General features: G+C 45.7%; 2 protein-coding genes across 2 annotated transcripts; both read right to left on the bottom strand.

Annotated features, from left to right (window-relative positions):
- Positions 1–1,675: 1,675 nt before the first annotated feature.
- LOC144721439 (galactosylceramide sulfotransferase-like) lies at positions 1,676–6,646 on the bottom strand. Its single transcript, XM_078599476.1, has 2 exons — positions 6,552–6,646; positions 1,676–5,073 (listed from the first exon to the last, which is right to left on the bottom strand). Exons 1-2 carry the CDS (start codon positions 6,638–6,640, stop codon positions 3,912–3,914), a joined length of 1,251 nt encoding a protein of 416 aa, XP_078455602.1. The 5' UTR covers positions 6,641–6,646; the 3' UTR covers positions 1,676–3,911.
- Positions 6,647–9,443: 2,797 nt separating this feature from the next.
- Positions 9,444–12,010, bottom strand: LOC144723284 (galactosylceramide sulfotransferase-like). Its single transcript, XM_078601895.1, has 2 exons — positions 11,922–12,010; positions 9,444–10,756 (listed from the first exon to the last, which is right to left on the bottom strand). The coding sequence occupies exons 1-2, from the start codon at positions 12,008–12,010 to the stop codon at positions 9,589–9,591; spliced, it is 1,257 nt and encodes a 418-aa protein (XP_078458021.1). The 3' UTR covers positions 9,444–9,588.
- Positions 12,011–16,906: the final 4,896 nt, after the last annotated feature.

A 16,906-nucleotide genomic window follows, 5' to 3' on the forward strand; every position in this document is an offset into this window, starting at 1 on the left:
TACATTCCACCCCCCTTTTCTCCTCCTGATCGTCGTGTGTAAAGCCATGCCTTCCGCACATGAAATCTCCCTGAAGCATCTTGCAGCATTCCATATGGACGACTCTACTGACAAGTGAGGGCGAAACTGAGGGCGAAACTTGTCTCGCGTTGTGCCTGTTTGTCACTGCTGCCTAGTCGGTTATTCTAATTTTCCCAATTAATTTGTGGTGGCCTAAGACAAAATTACCACAATGCAGTTCCTTCAAACGGGTGGTTTCACATAATGTGTATTGCTGAGAGCTTTTAAAATATATTTGCCATGCATTTTTTTCTGCCGACACTAATTTCTCCGCTGTGATGGGTTTTTGAGTCATTCACAGATATGAGCCACCAATGATGACGGTTAACACCATCCCAATACGTATTTAGCAGGGACAGCATGACTATTGATAGTTACATTGCACATCGTGTTTATGCTCGATGCACGTTTGTAATTAACTGCTGGACACAAAACAAAGGATCAAACACAGGAATTATAGACTTGGCTTTTGATCTATCCCATGCCACCCTTCTCAATCCAGCAATGGATTAAGGCCTCTCCATGCCATGTCGTTCATGGTGGGTTTATGATCATACTGCACCACGCTGGTCAATACTAGTTGATGATTGGGGTGGTTGTTGACTAGTTTGATATAGTTTACCCCCTGATTTTAGCTGTGGTCGGAAATCAAACTCGGGTAGATGAATTCATGGCACAGCACACTAATCACCACACCACCGCTGTACCCCAGACAGGTTGTCTGCAAGCCGAGTCGCCCTCCAAAAATTGCTCTTTAGCTCAATGGGCTTTACTCGGGAAATAAACTTCTGATTCTGATTTCAAGGATATAATTTAAAAAAATCTTATCGAAAAAATTCAAGGTTGCTGTTTTCGGCTCAACACTCATCCAACATCAAACCTATATCTAATTTACAGAAAATTACCTTTAAGCGTACCGACAGTAAATGCAACTGTATGTATGTTGAAATTATTTCGCACCGTACGTAGGCAGCCGTGCTGTCAACGCCGTTTGGAGAGGGATGAAGAAAGCGGTTCATTTCCTTTTTTCCACAGCGAAAAAAGCCAAGATACTTCCGATATTTCATCCCTATTTTTTGTAAATACACAATATCGAAAAGAAAACGTCAAGAGGAACACACCGCTGTTCTAAACTAAACTATTTTTTTTTTATTTTAGCAGGTAAGGCCAACTGAGTTGTATAGCTTTTTTTCAGACGTGACCTGCCCACAAATGATAGCACAATAAAGTGGCTTATCATGTGGAAATGTAGAGCAACCAAATACTCTTAACGCACCTTTCTAAATGAGGAAGGAAAAACCAAAGGATTGGGAGAAAAATCCACGCAATGACGGGGATAAAATTCAAACTCAAAATATGCAGGCGTCTTAGTCGGGATCGAATCCACGACCTCTTGTATACCAGGCGAGGTAGTTAACATTTCCTAGCCACCGCGGCGCCCCTAATGCTATCGGAGGGACCAACCGGTGTATTAAAGTTTTACTTTGTATTTTATTTTTCCATTCCCTATGTGAGAGGCAGGAAATGGAAGCTGACAAGAAAGCCTGAGGCCAGATATCGGTAATGAGAGATCCAAAAAATATAAATGATAAACTTATTTTAGAAAGCCATTGTTTTATTTTCATCAACATACACTTTAAACAGTGTAACATATCTGGAACAAACGTACGAACGAAGGATTCAACTGGACTGATAAAATGATAAAAGCTGAACTTTAAGAGCTTGTTAAAGAGGCTATTTTTTACCATAGCCAGAGGCAGTTGCGATGAAACCTTTTTAGAGAAGCTGTCTTGTGATGGGAGATCCGGAGAGCCAGCGGTGGGCGTTGCGTTTAAAACTGGTTGATCCAACAACTCGCAAACAGGCTGGGGCTTGGCAACCCTCGGGGTTCAAGTTGGGTTGCGATATAAGATCTACAATAATTGTTTCGTCCGTTTCAAGAAAAAATTACAATATTTACATTTCACAATGGAAGTTACAAGAAAGCTTTTATCTCCATGAAATGTGTACTTTGCACATATTTTTCACGGTAACTGACAGCATCATTGGTGGTACAATGTCATCATTGTCCTCATTAATTGTATTACTTAATTGATTAATCAATGTTTCACTGACGGCAGGCGCATCATGATAAATATAGTATGAATAGTTACAATGATTAGAAGACTAATGGCAGGTTTATCTTGAGGAGTTAACTGCAATTGAATAACTTTTAAAGTTTCAACTTATCTTCATTTGTATTGAAATTACATCACCGTACAAAAACTCGGTGAGAAAAATGTTAAACACATTTACAAAGGTATGAGAAAGTGATATCGATCTAAACTAAGTGTTGTGGGTTTACACTCCAACACACCGGTGTGCTGAAATAGTAACTAACTGGCACGTTTTTCCCCCTGACAAACATTACTCATCGGCTGTGTCGGGTGGTGACGGGTCGCGAAAGCCGACGTGTTTAACTTCAAGTGTAGGGTTCGCCATATATGCCCATATCTCCGACCGTTTGCATTAATCGGCCTACATCCTTCATAAAATGGATATCGTGTATCGCTATGAAGGGTCAAGGTATACAGCCATTAAATTGCTTGCCCACACCACTGCTGGCAGAATGGCCTCCAATAAAGGCATCTCAAGAGGGTGTCCGGTCTACTCTTCCACACTGACCAGACGTGTTGGAAGGGATGAGAGTACCCACTCGTCCTTAGTCCGCCACGTGCGACTTGCCGATCCGCTAACCGTGTTGTACTGTTTGTGAGTGTTGCCGGCTTTCCACGAGAATCCCGTGTTCCACAACGGGCTGTGGAGGGTCATGCTGGCCACGTGCAGGGCTGCCACATCTTCCCGTTCCGGCGGGAGAGTCGGCGTGCTGGCGACAGCTGGTGGCAGTCAGTAACGGAGATCCACCTCCCGTCTCTGCTGGTGGTGGGGGGGCATTGTTCAATACTCCCCATAAGCGGTGCTGTGGGCTCGCTGCCCTGCTGTGTAGCCCAAAGGAGTGGGATCTGCAGGTACGTGGCGGCCTAAGAAAGGCCCAAAACATCAAGATGGCCAGCAACAAACAGCACTAGCAATGTAATAGATAAGCGTTAACATCTTCCATGATATGTGATCGAGTTTGTCTTTGTGATAGATCGCGTAAATATAAATGCGTCGTTAAACCCGCCACCACGCGACACAGCAGAGAGTAAGATCTGTCACGGAAACAAAACGTGCCAATTCATTACTAGTTCAGCAAACCGGTGTGTTGGAGAGTGAACCCACAACGACCTTCCATGATCTGAGCGAGGTTTAAAGAGTTTTGTAAAGTAAGTTACGAATGAGATTACGTCACACGTAATGAGATGGCATCGTACGTGATTACTTGTTTAATATCCAGGCACACCAAGTCATTATGACTCTAGCTGCCTCCACAGGGCTGGATCACAGGTGTGCGCCACCACCACCACCACCAAATAATGGTTTATTTCGCTATGTTTTGGACATCCCTTTGATATATCTTCCCAGTTGTCTTAAGGGTAAATCCTTAGTTGATATATATTTTAAAAAATACCTTATTGACATAAGGTCATCTTTCTGAGAGTTGTGACCACCCACCCCAAAAAATATAGGCAGACTGATAGAGCTAATGCTTTGATGCTTTCAACCTTAATGAGAAAGTGTTCATAAAATCGACCGAAGTTGTGTTACCCATGGGTTTATATTTAGAGGTGTAGAATATTTTTACCCTATACAGTACGTTATTTACAGTATACTAATTTTCATATGAGTGAATGTATACATCAGATTTTTTTGCAAAACAACACACCATATCTTCATCACCAAAAATAGAGCAAATCGCCAAGTCAAAGTGTTTAATTTGCTGTGGATAATGCCGCTCCCACGTTGTATTCCTCCACCGTGGTGCCGTACTGCCGCTGGAAGAGCCGCGTGTGGTACTTGAGCTCCGGCAGCAGCATCCGCAGACACCGCTCGCGTGTGCGAAGGTTCAGGCCGCTCCTCATGTTGTAGCCCAGGACGACCACAGACCCCGGAATATACGGCATAATCTCGCTCTGGTTGACCATTCCTGCCTCCACCTCGTTTGCCACGCACTCCTCCCTGCGGGCCCTCACCTTCCTGCGCAGGGCGTCCACCTCGCGTTGCATTCGCTGCACTCCGAACGTCTCCACCTGGCGCTGAAAACGACGTGAGAAGTGTTCGTACAAAGCCACGTCCAGCTCGTTCCAGCGCCGGATCATCTCGGTCAGACGTTGGTTCTTTCGCTTGAACGACTTATTTTTATGAGTTTTGGCACGCTTGTTGGTGGACAGATAGACCACATCCTCCATCTCCCAGCCCAGCATCTCCTTCGCCAAGATCATGGACTCGTCAAATCGCTCGGTGATCATGACCAGGTCGAACTTGGCATCTAGTTCTGCTAAGCCAAAGGCAAATTCATCACTCGACACACTTATGTTGGGAGTTATCCCAAAATCAAATACCATGGGGTTTCTGACTAAAGGCGCGGGCATCTTTTCAAATTTATAAAATGTCTCAGCGTTTTCAAGAAAAGTCTTTAGGTGGTCCCTGCCATAACTATGTTTTCCTGCCACATCAAAAGCAGATACCACGCTCTCATAGTAATAGAACACGGACTCAAAATTATTTTCTGGGCGGCGAACAATGGACAGGTAAATAGCCATGGGACTCATCACGCGCGCCACCTCATCCTTTTGGAAGCGCATGTGGCTGGACAGGATGTGGAAGCGACCACCGGAAGCATGCGGTGGCAGAGGAGCCACGAACGAGGCCATGAAATCTTGCGGGTAGAGGAATTGGTACGTCATGTAGGGGAAGGCGAACGTCAGATTGTGCTTCTCGCCGAAGCGGAACAGGATGTTCTGGAAGGTGCTGCTCGCCGTTTTGTGAGTCTTCAGGAAGACAACGTCCGTGTGAAGCACCGTGGGATGGATGTGTTTCTCCTTCTGGAAGATCTTCACCAGGATGGATACGTCCAAGAAGGGTTGATTTTCGCTGATGAAAGTTGGAGACACGGGGAATAGAACAGTTTGACTATTTGAGGAGAGAAGGCCAACTGCCAAAAATTGTTGGCTTATTGTAAACAGTCGCAATAATTATCATTCGCAGATGGCGCAATTATGTATTGCCCAAGCAGTGATAGGGAGCTCCAACTATATTTTACCTGTCATAAAATATGTATCCCTCATCTCATATGAATACATCTATCTTATACTATATGTATTATGTATAAAAATATATATTATTATCTTTTCTGAAAACACTATACTTCTCATGTTTTTTCAAATACCGGTACATATTTCCCCTCTACAAACACCTATATTTTCTCTATCTCTTCGACGAATAACGTAGCACTTTCTTCTAACTTAAATACATGATTCCCACACCTTTCAAATGTATACATGCATTGCATTTCTGTCATTTATCTTCTATCTGGCATCAACAAATATTGATCTGTCATCACTCTGAATCTCCTATCTGCCTATGAATACATTTATCCAAGTAACGGTGACTTCGGATACACGACGGCACTCCCAGGACCTGTCGCGTCTTGAAAAGTGAATGCGTGTAGACGCTATATGAGTAGTAATTACTGTCATTACCGTCAAGCGTGCGGATATATGCCCAGCAGCTAAATGCCCACGTCGAGTTCCGCCAGCCAGGAGAGGGACCCCCTATAGAGAACCCAGCCTCTTATCAATGCCATGGCACTCGTTATTAAATGAGCCCTAGTCCCTCATGGATGCCGGTGGATGCCCCCCCAACCCGACCTCCCCTAACCCCCCCCTCACCTCGAGATTAGTTTTTTGGATTGGATTCTTGGTTCCTCTTTCTAACTCTCTCCCATGTTTCCAGAACCTTGACCTCCCCCTTCTAAAGCCGAATTTTTATTTAAAAAAACACATTTAAACGTCCGATACATTCTAATTATTTCTTGGTACGCAGAATATCTTACGAATACATTGCCTGTCTCCACCGAATACATTTAAATTCCGCCATCTCTACGCTATCTCTTATAGCTTATATATCTCATGCTTTGTGAATATATTAATACGGTGCCAAAGTAAGTGCTGCTTGAGGCCCCAAATGCGTTCGCTCGTGTCATATAAGATTTGTTCAACATTTATTTATCGCGCTGTGACAGCAGGACTTGAACAATTCAAACTGATCACAACATTGAATTCGCATTGAGGCACTGGTGCTCAACTCCGGCTTACAACCCTGAGCCGAGTGGCGTAAAATCCACATTCCTATCCCGGGGACGAATCTCTACATAGCACAATCACTTTTGATCCCCCACTGCCTTCCGATTTAGCGAGCAGCTAGCGGTACCTCTGAGCCCGGGCTACACGAAGTTTAATATTATTTAATGTCTAAATGTAAATCACCAACATCCCGACTCTCAACCCAGAGGAATGACGACAATGTTAACTTCAACAAGATATGAACCCCCACAACAATGGCGAACTGACCTTGAGAACGTGATGAGCAACAAGCAGCCAATTGCAGAAACCACCACCAGGGCCACGAAGGCAAACGCGATTGAACGTCCAGTGGCCATCTCGCGTTTGGGGGCCGAGGCTCCACGAGTCGGAAAATGATCGGCTGAGCCACACCCCTTGTCTTAAATATTACCTGCTGGGCGTGATTCTATTTTAGGGGTAAGATATGTTGAGCGTAAAGTATTGATAATATATTACATCCTACATGTGTAATTGTCCAGAAAGAGTATAATGCGCATTTTTCTTCTTCTCATGTGCTATAAAGAAGAGCCATTGCCCTAAACGTCACTGATTCTTTACTATTCTCCTTTTAAGGCACTTTTATTGACGAACTGTGTGTTTTGGTTATTTGTAATGAGTTGCATTGCCAACGCTGTATCACCAAATGATTTGTTCTGTCACGCATCTCTCAGTTAACGCGAGAAAGGGAAGTGAGCACTTGATTACGTGCACACACCAACACACAATGCCCCTCACACGAACACGGCGCGCTCGCACACCTAAACAGACTTAGCAATGCTCCGATGAGACGAGAACGCGCCACGAACACACGCGCACACGTCCGTGTACTACAACAACAACTGCCATTCGCCACTAAGTGGAGGTGACGTTAACAAAAGGTCTGTGAGGATGCGGTAATGAGTCGTGTGCTTGCGAATCTGGTAGTCGGAATCACGAGAGGTGTTGTTTTGCCACCAATGAGCCTGGTGGTGCAAATTGGATGGAGCGCTTTGGTCTTAGGAGCTATTCCAGCACCGCGTTGTGCCTTAATGTCTGAGTAGTCGTGGCCCGCGTTCGGCAAGTCCTCCTGCAAGCGGTCAGCGCGCCTCGATGGGGCTACCTCGCCTCGCCCCTCGTTCGACCCGAGGCAGTTCCCGTCGCAGTAGCTCGGCGGAACGTGTGCACAGGGGAGGGTTGTTCTCTGCTACTCGTGCTGCTCAGCTGCCCGTTGGCCACCCTCACCCTGTGTGTATATTTGCTTCATGAGTAAAGCAAGTGCCCATGCATTGCAATGGTGAGCTACTGAATTAAGAGTTTCATGATTGAAGATCTCAGACTGGACAGGCCCTCTGCACACACGCCGTGGCTGATAGGGAACCCGTTAAGCAGGGCCCCGTGACTGGGAATGGTAGGTCAAAGCCAGGGAGACAATTACGGGCAGATCTCGCTTAGCGCTCCAAGATGCGTTGCTGGAGAAGTGAGTGCTAATTGATTAGGCATTAAAAGTGGTCATTATACCATTGTATATATGGTGATGCGTTCTCGACAGCGTTATTTAAAATATTTGTTAAAACCCCTTCTATAGTAGGAATAAAAATTAATTAAGATTCATAAGCCTTTATTACTTTCACTTTCAAATTTACATAAATTTATAACTGCACAATAAACTTTAGAAGGCACTTGGTATTTTTATTATTGTTGTTGTTTTTATTAGCAATATTGATTGAAAACGTATATACAGGAAACACGAGCGTTTTTTCCCCACCTCTTTCTCTTCCACATATGGGGAAAATATTGCCCCTATCGGGTGCCTTAACATCTATATTTAAGTATTCAAAATCCCAAATATTGCATTATTAATTCTTCCAACTATAAGACAGACAGTAAAATTAGTTAATCAAATACAATGATATTTGGAAAATTTTTAAAATTCACTGCGCCAGATAAAACAGTGGGCTCAGTGTAAACAGATCATGCATGCCATTCCTCGGAGCTACGGAGAGAAATGTCACCTCATGGTCACGGCGAGTACGGTCATGAGGGATTTCTAATTAGTGCTGCCCTGAAAACAGCAGTTCTAAAGTGTTATACATGTATTTGACGAACCCGTGCTCTTGGACACCTGGGTACTCCAGGTGCTCTGATTGTGCTCTTATTTATCACGACTGTTTAACTTTTATTTTCTACATCAGGCAAAATGAAGGCTTCAAACCCGTCAGAAAGATCTCTTCGGCATTCCACACGTGGCGACGATCAGCTGTGAAGGTATGCGATAACTTCGGCTTAAACTCTATTTATGACTATACTCACTGATTCTTTCGGTAAAGTCACGTAGATAGAAAAATAACAAAAGAAAACACGACGTTTCTGTCGCAACACAAGCGCCCGTCTTCAGGTGAGAAAATGTTCTGCTGTTGTGGTTTAATATAGGCACGGGAGGGGGAGAAGGAGGGGGAAGAGTTTTTGTAGAGTCGTGGCTGCAGGAGTTCACGGGGGAGAGGGGGGAGGGTTTGTGGCGTGCAGGGACGAGTGGGGCTGGAGAAATAAGCATGTCAATGAGCTTGAATTAGTAACCGGACACCAAGACGACATGGGTGGGTGAGTGAAAATATCGCAGTTAAAACTTGACGATGTTTATCACGTCCTTCCAATGATTGCTCAATCTGAATCCATCTTCTCGATTAAAGTTTTGTCTGTTTGTATATCTGGATGGCTTCATGAACAAATCTCTGATGGTAGCCCGAGGGTTTACAGAGCACCTTGGTCTCGGAGAATACAATGTCATGTGTGACCACAGCGTTGAAACAATGATCCGCCACTGCCGAGGTGTTGGTTGTGCCGTGTTTCAATTCCGCTTTGTGTTCGCGAACCCGGTCTGAGACACGTCGCTTCGTTTCACCAATGTAACTGCTGCCGCAGAGACAACTCAGTTTATAGACACCAGGACATTGCTTGTCCGGAATCGCATTCTTCACCGATGGGATCAAATCACGGATTTTGTGTACTGTGTGACTTTACCGAAAGAACCATAGAGTTGGGATTCCTGCAGTCACGAAAGCTTCAAATCAAGACTATTTATGACTTTTTAAAAGTATTTTAACATATTTTAAAGTATTAAGTATAACTAGAAGGGGTGATTGCCGAAGGCTGAGGGAAGGCGTGATTCTAAGAGATGGAGCAATTACATCAACTGATTTGAAGGCGCTCGATGGATCATTATATCTCAGGATCGTGAGAGACGATGGCGGCTTGTTGATGACATCAGCGATGTGTTTCAGCGGTTTCATTAAGATTTGGGTTTATATTTGGTCGCCCGTCTTTTGTATTTCTCCACCGTGGAGCCGTACTGCCGCTGGAAGAGTAGCGTGTGGTACTTGAGCTCCGGCAACAGCAGCCGGTGACACCGCTCGCGTGTCAGTGGGTCCAGGCCGCTTTTCATAATGTAGGCCAGGATGACCACAGACTTTGGAATATACGGCATCATATCTCTCGCTTTGATCTTTTTCGCATCCACCTCGCTCGTCACGCACTCCTCTCTGCGGGCGCTCACCTCTCTGCGCAGGGCGTCCACCTCACGTCGCATTCGCTGCACTCCGAACGCCTCCACCTGGTGCTGGAAGCGACGCGAGAAGTGTTCGTACAAAGCCACGTCCAGCGCGTTCCAGCGCCGGATCATCTCGGTCAGACGCGTGTCCTCTCGCTCGAGTGGCTCATCGTTATTTGTCTTGGCGCGCTTGTTGTTGGATAGGTAGACCACATCCCCCATCGCCCAGCCCAGCATCTCTTTAGCCAAGATCACGGACTCGTCAAAGCGCTCGGTGATCATGACCAGGTCGAACGCGGCATCCAGTTGCGCTAAGCCGGAGCGGAATTCACGACTCGACACGTCTGCATTGGGGTTGAGCCCAAAATCAAACGCCATGGGGTTTCTGCCGAAGGGACCGCGCTTTCTGTTCCCTTTATAAAACGTCTCGGCGCTTTCGAGAAAGGTCCTGAAGGGGTCTTTATTAATGCGGTCGCTGTGGTTTTTTGCTGCTATAAACGCACGGTCATTGTTCTCATAGTAATGGAACACGGATTCGAAGTGTGTGTCTGGGCTGCGCACGATGGATAGGTAAATGGCGTTGGGACTCATCACGCGTGCAACCTCAGCCATGTTGAAGCGCATGTGGCTGCACAGAAAGTGGAAGCGGCCACCGGCAGCGTGCCGTGGCAGAGGAGCCACGGATGAGGCCTTGAAATCGTACGGGTAGAAGAATTGGTATGCCCCATAGGGGAAGGCGAACGTCAGGTTGTTCTTCTCGCCAAAGCGGAACAGGATGTTCTGGAAGGTGCTACTGGCCGTCTTGTGAGTCTTCATGAAGAAGATTTCTGTGCGTAACTCCCTGGCGGTTTTATCCTTCGTCTGAAAGATCGTCGTAAGCGTCCAGATGCCCCTCACGCTTTGAAGTTCTCTATACAATGTTGGAGACACGGGGAACAGAAACATGTGACTAGTTGAGGGGAGAAGAAGGCCAACTGCCCAAATATTTTTCTTATTGTCAATGGTGTCACAAATCATTTTCAGATTACGTAATTGCGTATGGACCTCAACATCGTAAAGGAGCTCCCAACTATCTTCAACCTCCAATTGAAATACATCTCCATGATCTAAATATCTTCTACCAATAACATTGCTCTCCTGTCTCTCTTGTAGGTTGCATACATACATACATCTCACTCCTATCCCATGAATACGTACCTTTTAATTTTGAATACATTATCTCTAACATCACGCATCAATGCCTTGGCACATCGTTGCTGAATGAGCCCTAGTAGTTTATGGATGCCCTGAGAGATGTCCCTCCCCTCCTTCGAGATTCGTTGTTTGGTTTGGTTTGGGTTCTTCGTCCCTCTTTTCCTCTCCTTTCTCCCATGCTTCCCTGACCCTGACCTCCACCTTCTTAAAGGCTAATTTAGTTTTTAATTTAAAAGCGTCTTTTTTTGCGATTGCATTTAGACGTCTGAAACACCAAACCCGTTTTTGGTGGACAGAAAATCTTATAAATGCATTGCCTGTCTCCTGTAATCTCTGTGCTATCTCTCATCGCGTATATACATTTTTAATCCCTTTATGAATACATTGATAGGAGGCCAAAATAAGTGCTGTTTGAGGTCCACAATGGGTTATGCACTGTCATAGATTATTATATATTAGAGTATATATTGTCGTGATAGTCCATTGCTAATGATAATTAATATTTTAATACACACTTTGTTATCAATCGTTATAATATTTGTTCAACCTATATTTTTCTGTGAATTAGCATTGAGGCACTGGTGCTCATCTCCGGCTTATAACCAAGTGGCATAAATTCCACATTCATATCGCGGGGCGAGTATCTCCATAACACAACCACTGTTGGTTACCCCCACTGCCTTCTGATGGAGCGAGCAGCTCGCGGTACCTCTGAGTCACAGGGCCCGGGCTACACGACGTTTAATATAATTGAACGTCGACATGTAAATCACCAACATCCAGATCATCAACCCAGAGGAATGACGATGTTAACTTCAACAATATATGAGCAGCACTCTTGATTTATAAAAATAAAAACCCCACAACAATGGCGAACTGACCTTGAGAACGTGATGTGCAACAAGCAGCCAATTGCAGAAACCACCACCAGCGCCACGAAGGCAAACGCGATCGAACGTCCAGTGGCCATCTCGCGTTTGGGGTCAAGGACCCAAGAGTCGGAAAATGATCGGCTGAGCCACACCCCTTGTCTTAAATATTACCTGCTGGGCGTGATTCTATTTTAGGGGTAAGATTTGTTGAGCGGCAAGTATTGATAATAACATCTTACATAAGTAATTGTCCAGCAATAGTATAATGCGCATTTTTTTCTTCTCATGTGCTATGAAGAAGAGCCATTGCCCGAAACGTCACTGATTCTTTACTATTATCCTTTTAAGGCACTTTTATTGACGAACTGTGTGTTTTGTTTGTTATTTGTAATGAGTTCCATTGCCACCGCTGTATCACCAAATGATTTGTTCTGCTTAAGAATTGCTTAATTGCATGTCCTACATTTTACTTTGGAATGTGTGTCTCTTTGTGCTCTCTCATTTGCACAAGCTCGTTGGCTCTGCTGGCCACAGTGTAAGAATACATACATTTCATACCGTACATCGTAAATGATAGATTGTACACTCATGATACTATGTATGTTGCATTGGGTATTGATTTCATGTAGCCCGCATGCCCAGTCACAGCATGCCCAAGCAGCTTCTGTTTGGCTGGATAGAGCGGGCGAAACGGGCCTGACACAGGCGAGAGAAGATATGGACTGATGTGGTACGGAAGGATGTGGAGCTGATTGGAGTTACAGGTACCAGCGGTGACAAGATCGGCGTCTGTGGAGGAGGTTCGTTAATTATGCTACTGGGGAGTTAGATGCAGTCGTCCCCCATCAACAATAGAGGGCAAAAGAGAGACGCTTACATCAATGAGCAGAGCGTCGGGCGGCTAAACGCAGAAAGTTGCCACAGTGAAGAGCATCGATGGTGCATCTGCCCAGTCATTTCAGTCAACCCATGGTGACTGGGTCTGTCCCGTGGCTTCCTGCCCGCAGGCAGTCGACACTTTACGTGGCCTCAAAGTCCACCTAGCATGGCATAAGCGCCGCCGTGGTAACGTCACCGCTACTTAGTGGCGAAAGGCGGTTGTTGTTGATTCCAACCAAGGACATGGCGTCTTCCCATGTTGCATGCCCTCATGCAGTCTCGTGCACGTCTTCTCCAGATTTTGCCACGAGATGGCAGGCAGACTAAGAAAACGAGCCAGCAGTTATTCGTGTTTTTGTCGTATCGTCGTATAACAATGAATGGCACTGTATGGTTTTAATTTGGTTGAAATTGTACAAATTATTAAACGTTTGTAAATTGGCTGCAATCAGGATATATGTTGGTGATGACAACAGCACAGGTATCCCTCAATTTCTTTAAAAACACGCGTATAACAAAAGTTCTGAATCGAAATGACTTTTCCCATTAATTTAATACGAAAAATTAGGGATGTGTTTTGGACAGTCATTCCAACTGAAATCCTCACGTAAAAATATACACCTCGATCACTGTTCACAGCACAAAAATAATACTGAATATAAATTTAAAAACTATTGAATAATTAATTCAAAAATAAATTAATTAACCTTTTCAGGAAACTCACCAAAAGATCTGAATGTTTGAATGACTGGAAAGGCGATGTGGAAGCGTGACTGTGACACGGCAGGGACACCGTGACGCTGTTGCGGGTTGGATGGATGACGCAGCCTCCCCGGTGCTTCTTGCTTCATCTCATGGCGTTTGCCGCGTGACATTTTATTCACGCGGAAATTCGATTTCGCTCATCGAAAACTCTCCGTAATTTGTCAATTGCGTTCATGCTACATTTCGTAAAACCGAACGTTTGCCAATCGAGGAATACCCGGACTGTGTTGGCAATTTAGTTGCTGCAAACGTAGAAACAAGTCTAATGCCTGGGGAGGCTCACGTGGTCGTCATGTAAAACTGGTCCAGCATGATTGATTGATATATGCTTACGACTCCTAGATGATTGACAAGCTGGATGAATCTGTTCTTGCGAAAGTATAACACATTCCTGCGGAGGGAGCTGGTAGGAACGCTGGGTTGCTCGGTCAATGGCCAGGGTCAACGGCGGCGTGGTGTATTCCGCAAATATGACCGACTGTGAGGTCGGGCACAAGCCGGCGTGAGTAGGTTAAACGTTGAGTTTTATAAGGGCACCACGGGGTGACCAGCCCCTCCCCACCCTGCCTCACCCCTCCCACCCCCCACCCAGCCTCTCCACCCAGCCCCTCCACACCCTCCCCACCCAGCCCCTCCCCACCCTCCCCTCTCCACCCTCCCCTCCCCATCCAGCCCCTCCCTGCACGACGGACGGACAGACACAATAATCCCCTATGGGCTGGTGTAACCAGGAGGTTCCTACCAGTATTACATTATGCAGTGGACGTGGTGGATGAGTTGAATGTTCCGCGCAGGTAACTGGGTGAGAGCTTGGCGTGTGTTGGGAGTCTAGAGGCCGTCGTGGTACGGTGCGAAAGAAGTTCGACGTGCGTACATACATACATGATCCAACAGGGATAGTTCAGGGCAATCGTGGCCGCAACCATCACTCTTCGTCAATAACACTGCCTTAACATAAATATATAAAAGTCGTTTCGGGCAATAACCCTTCTTCATAGCGTTCGAGGTAGACCGAGTGTTTAGCATAATTATTGGAAGAATGTATTCAAATGACCCAATCAATGGAATGTTACAGGTCTTCTGATCGTCTCATGTGCTGTTCTTCTTGCCGCTAGATGGCAGACTTACAGAAGTAGCAAGCAGTCACATTACGTAATGGCACGAATGTATCAACCGATGTCACTGCAATATCATAAACACGTTACGATTTATGGTAAAATTTGCAAATGGGTGAAATGATGGCTGCAATAGGAATGTCAGCTTCTTCGTGATGGAAGACGACGGAGGTAATGAGTTCATGCTTAAAATGCAGCCGATATTGCTCGTGTTTAAACGTTTGCTTTTGAACTTGCAACAAGCGAGCAGGAATCAACATATATCAACAACCAGTCGCATAACTACATCATGGGACCTCCTTTGCCAGTACCAAAATATAATAATAAAGTTTTTTTATTTTTCCCCCAAAATTATCAGTGTTGTTTTTTGTTTGCATTCAGACTGCAAGTATTGTGGTTAATGTAAACATGATTCCTTGCAAAAGGTTTCAGTTTTGTCGCCAGAAAAAAGGGGAAAACCCCTATTACTTTATTATTCACTTTTATTCATTTCCACTGTTGTGACAATACGCCGTGCACAATCAACATGGACAACTGGACAATTAAAGACAAGCCACAGTACGATTGGGGCCATGCAACCTAAGGTATGAACCATATAGTAAACCGCTGTCGTGTGCGCTCCTTAAACAGAAGAGGAATAGCAAAACTACACGAAGTCTCTCCTGAAGCCATCTTGTCGTGGCTATAGCAGACATTGGCAATAAGCTCCTGAACACATTGGCACCATACGCAATAATGTAATATTATTTAAATGCATTCTGTTGTTTAAATAAGCAAAGGCATATTTAATGTCAAGCAAATGCAAAAAAAACGTCTTTAATGCACACATTACAGTACCGTCAAAATGCTTTAATACTCGTAGGAACCTCCTGGTTACATCAGCCCACATGGGATTATTGTGTCCGTCGTGCAGGGAGGGGCTGGGTGGGGAGGGAGGGAGGGTGGGGCTGGGTGTGGAGGGTGGGGCTGGGTGGGGAGGGTGGGGAGGGGTTGGGTGGGGAGGATGGGGAGGGGCTGGGTGGGGAGGGTGGGGCTGGGTGGGGCTGGGTGGGGGTGGGAGATGTGGGGCTGGGTGGGGAGGGGCTGGTCACCCCGTGGTGCCCTTATAAAACTCAACGTTTAACCTACTCACGCCGGCTTGTGCCCGCCCTCACAGTCGGGCATATTTGCGGAATACACCACGCCGCCGTTGACCCTGGCCATTGACCGAGCAACCCAACGTTCCTACCAGCTCCCTCCGCAAGAATGTGTTTATTTGCGCACCGGAGTGCAGTACATTTGTTGGGTCTTGGCACGCAAAATGTGACCTGGCAGGCATGTGCGGTGTTGGGAGGGGGGGAACCGCTCGTGGGGAAAAACACGTGGCTTGTAATGTCCGTCACTCCGTCAGCCGACTCGCCCTACAGGGAATTCGACATTCAACGTTGATTTATGTTTGTGCAACTTTTTCTATCGCTCATGAGACGACGCATTTGCATTCGCGCGAGCTTGTATTTGCTTCATCGCTCTTGCATGGAAATTAGACTATCCTTGGTCTCTTGAGTTCTCACCTTATGGTCAAAGAAAACAAACTTGATTTGACTTGGTGAGCTGGTGACCGTCATGCGGTCATCGTGGTTCTGTGGCCCCTACAGATAACAGAGAACTGGAAAAGCAGTTTTCTGCAGTGCAAATTCCGCCTCTGTGACTGTCCCCACTCAAAATAAAAAATATATATTTATGGTCAGCAGGAATCGAGTGAGGTTACTGCGGCGTCGCTCCCGTACCTTTTTAAAATACAAAGTTAAACCTGCAAAGTGAAGACAGCCAGAAACGCACAGCATAGGTAACTTTCGATGCAATGGTTGTATACAGTATCTCTTTTTTGGGTTTCGTCTCCATGTAATACCACACTCTCCTAGTACCACACTCCTCTAGTACCATACACTCCTAGTACCACACTCCCCTAGTACCGCACTCTCCTTCAGATAGAAAGACATACCGCTGGAATTAAACACTGGTAAGAACCAATTCTACACAATGAATTGATGCAGTGTTACACACATGATGACCAGGTATATATCACGCGCGCGTGTGCGCTCGCATCGTACAAGGCACATCGACGTTTTGCCGAACTGCCCTTGATTATCGACGGTGCACACGGTGAAGGTCGCCCAAGTCGAGCAAACAGTGCCCACCCTCAGTGTCGCGCGCCACGTTGTTTACCCTGGCGGACACTGGCGAGCTCTTGTTAAC

Source organism: Lampetra planeri, chromosome 1, assembly GCF_965212315.1.
Source record: "Lampetra planeri chromosome 1, kcLamPlan1.2.h2, whole genome shotgun sequence".
In the NCBI taxonomy this organism is placed as follows: Eukaryota; Metazoa; Chordata; class Hyperoartia; order Petromyzontiformes; family Petromyzontidae; genus Lampetra; species Lampetra planeri.

What these genes read in the sequence shown, in the direction of transcription:
- LOC144721439 (XM_078599476.1), bottom strand. Translation starts at nt 6,640, where the DNA reads ATGGCCACTGGACGTTCAATCGCGTTTGCCTTCGTGGCCCTGGTGGTG. An exon ending in TTGCTCATCACGTTCTCAAG is followed by an intron (nt 5,074 to 6,551) that starts GTCAGTTCGCCA and finishes AACTTTCATCAG; the next exon opens with CGAAAATCAACCCTTCTTGG.
- LOC144723284 (XM_078601895.1), bottom strand. Translation starts at nt 12,010, where the DNA reads ATGGCCACTGGACGTTCGATCGCGTTTGCCTTCGTGGCGCTGGTGGTG. An exon ending in TTGCACATCACGTTCTCAAG is followed by an intron (nt 10,757 to 11,921) that starts GTCAGTTCGCCA and finishes AACATTGTATAG; the next exon opens with AGAACTTCAAAGCGTGAGGG.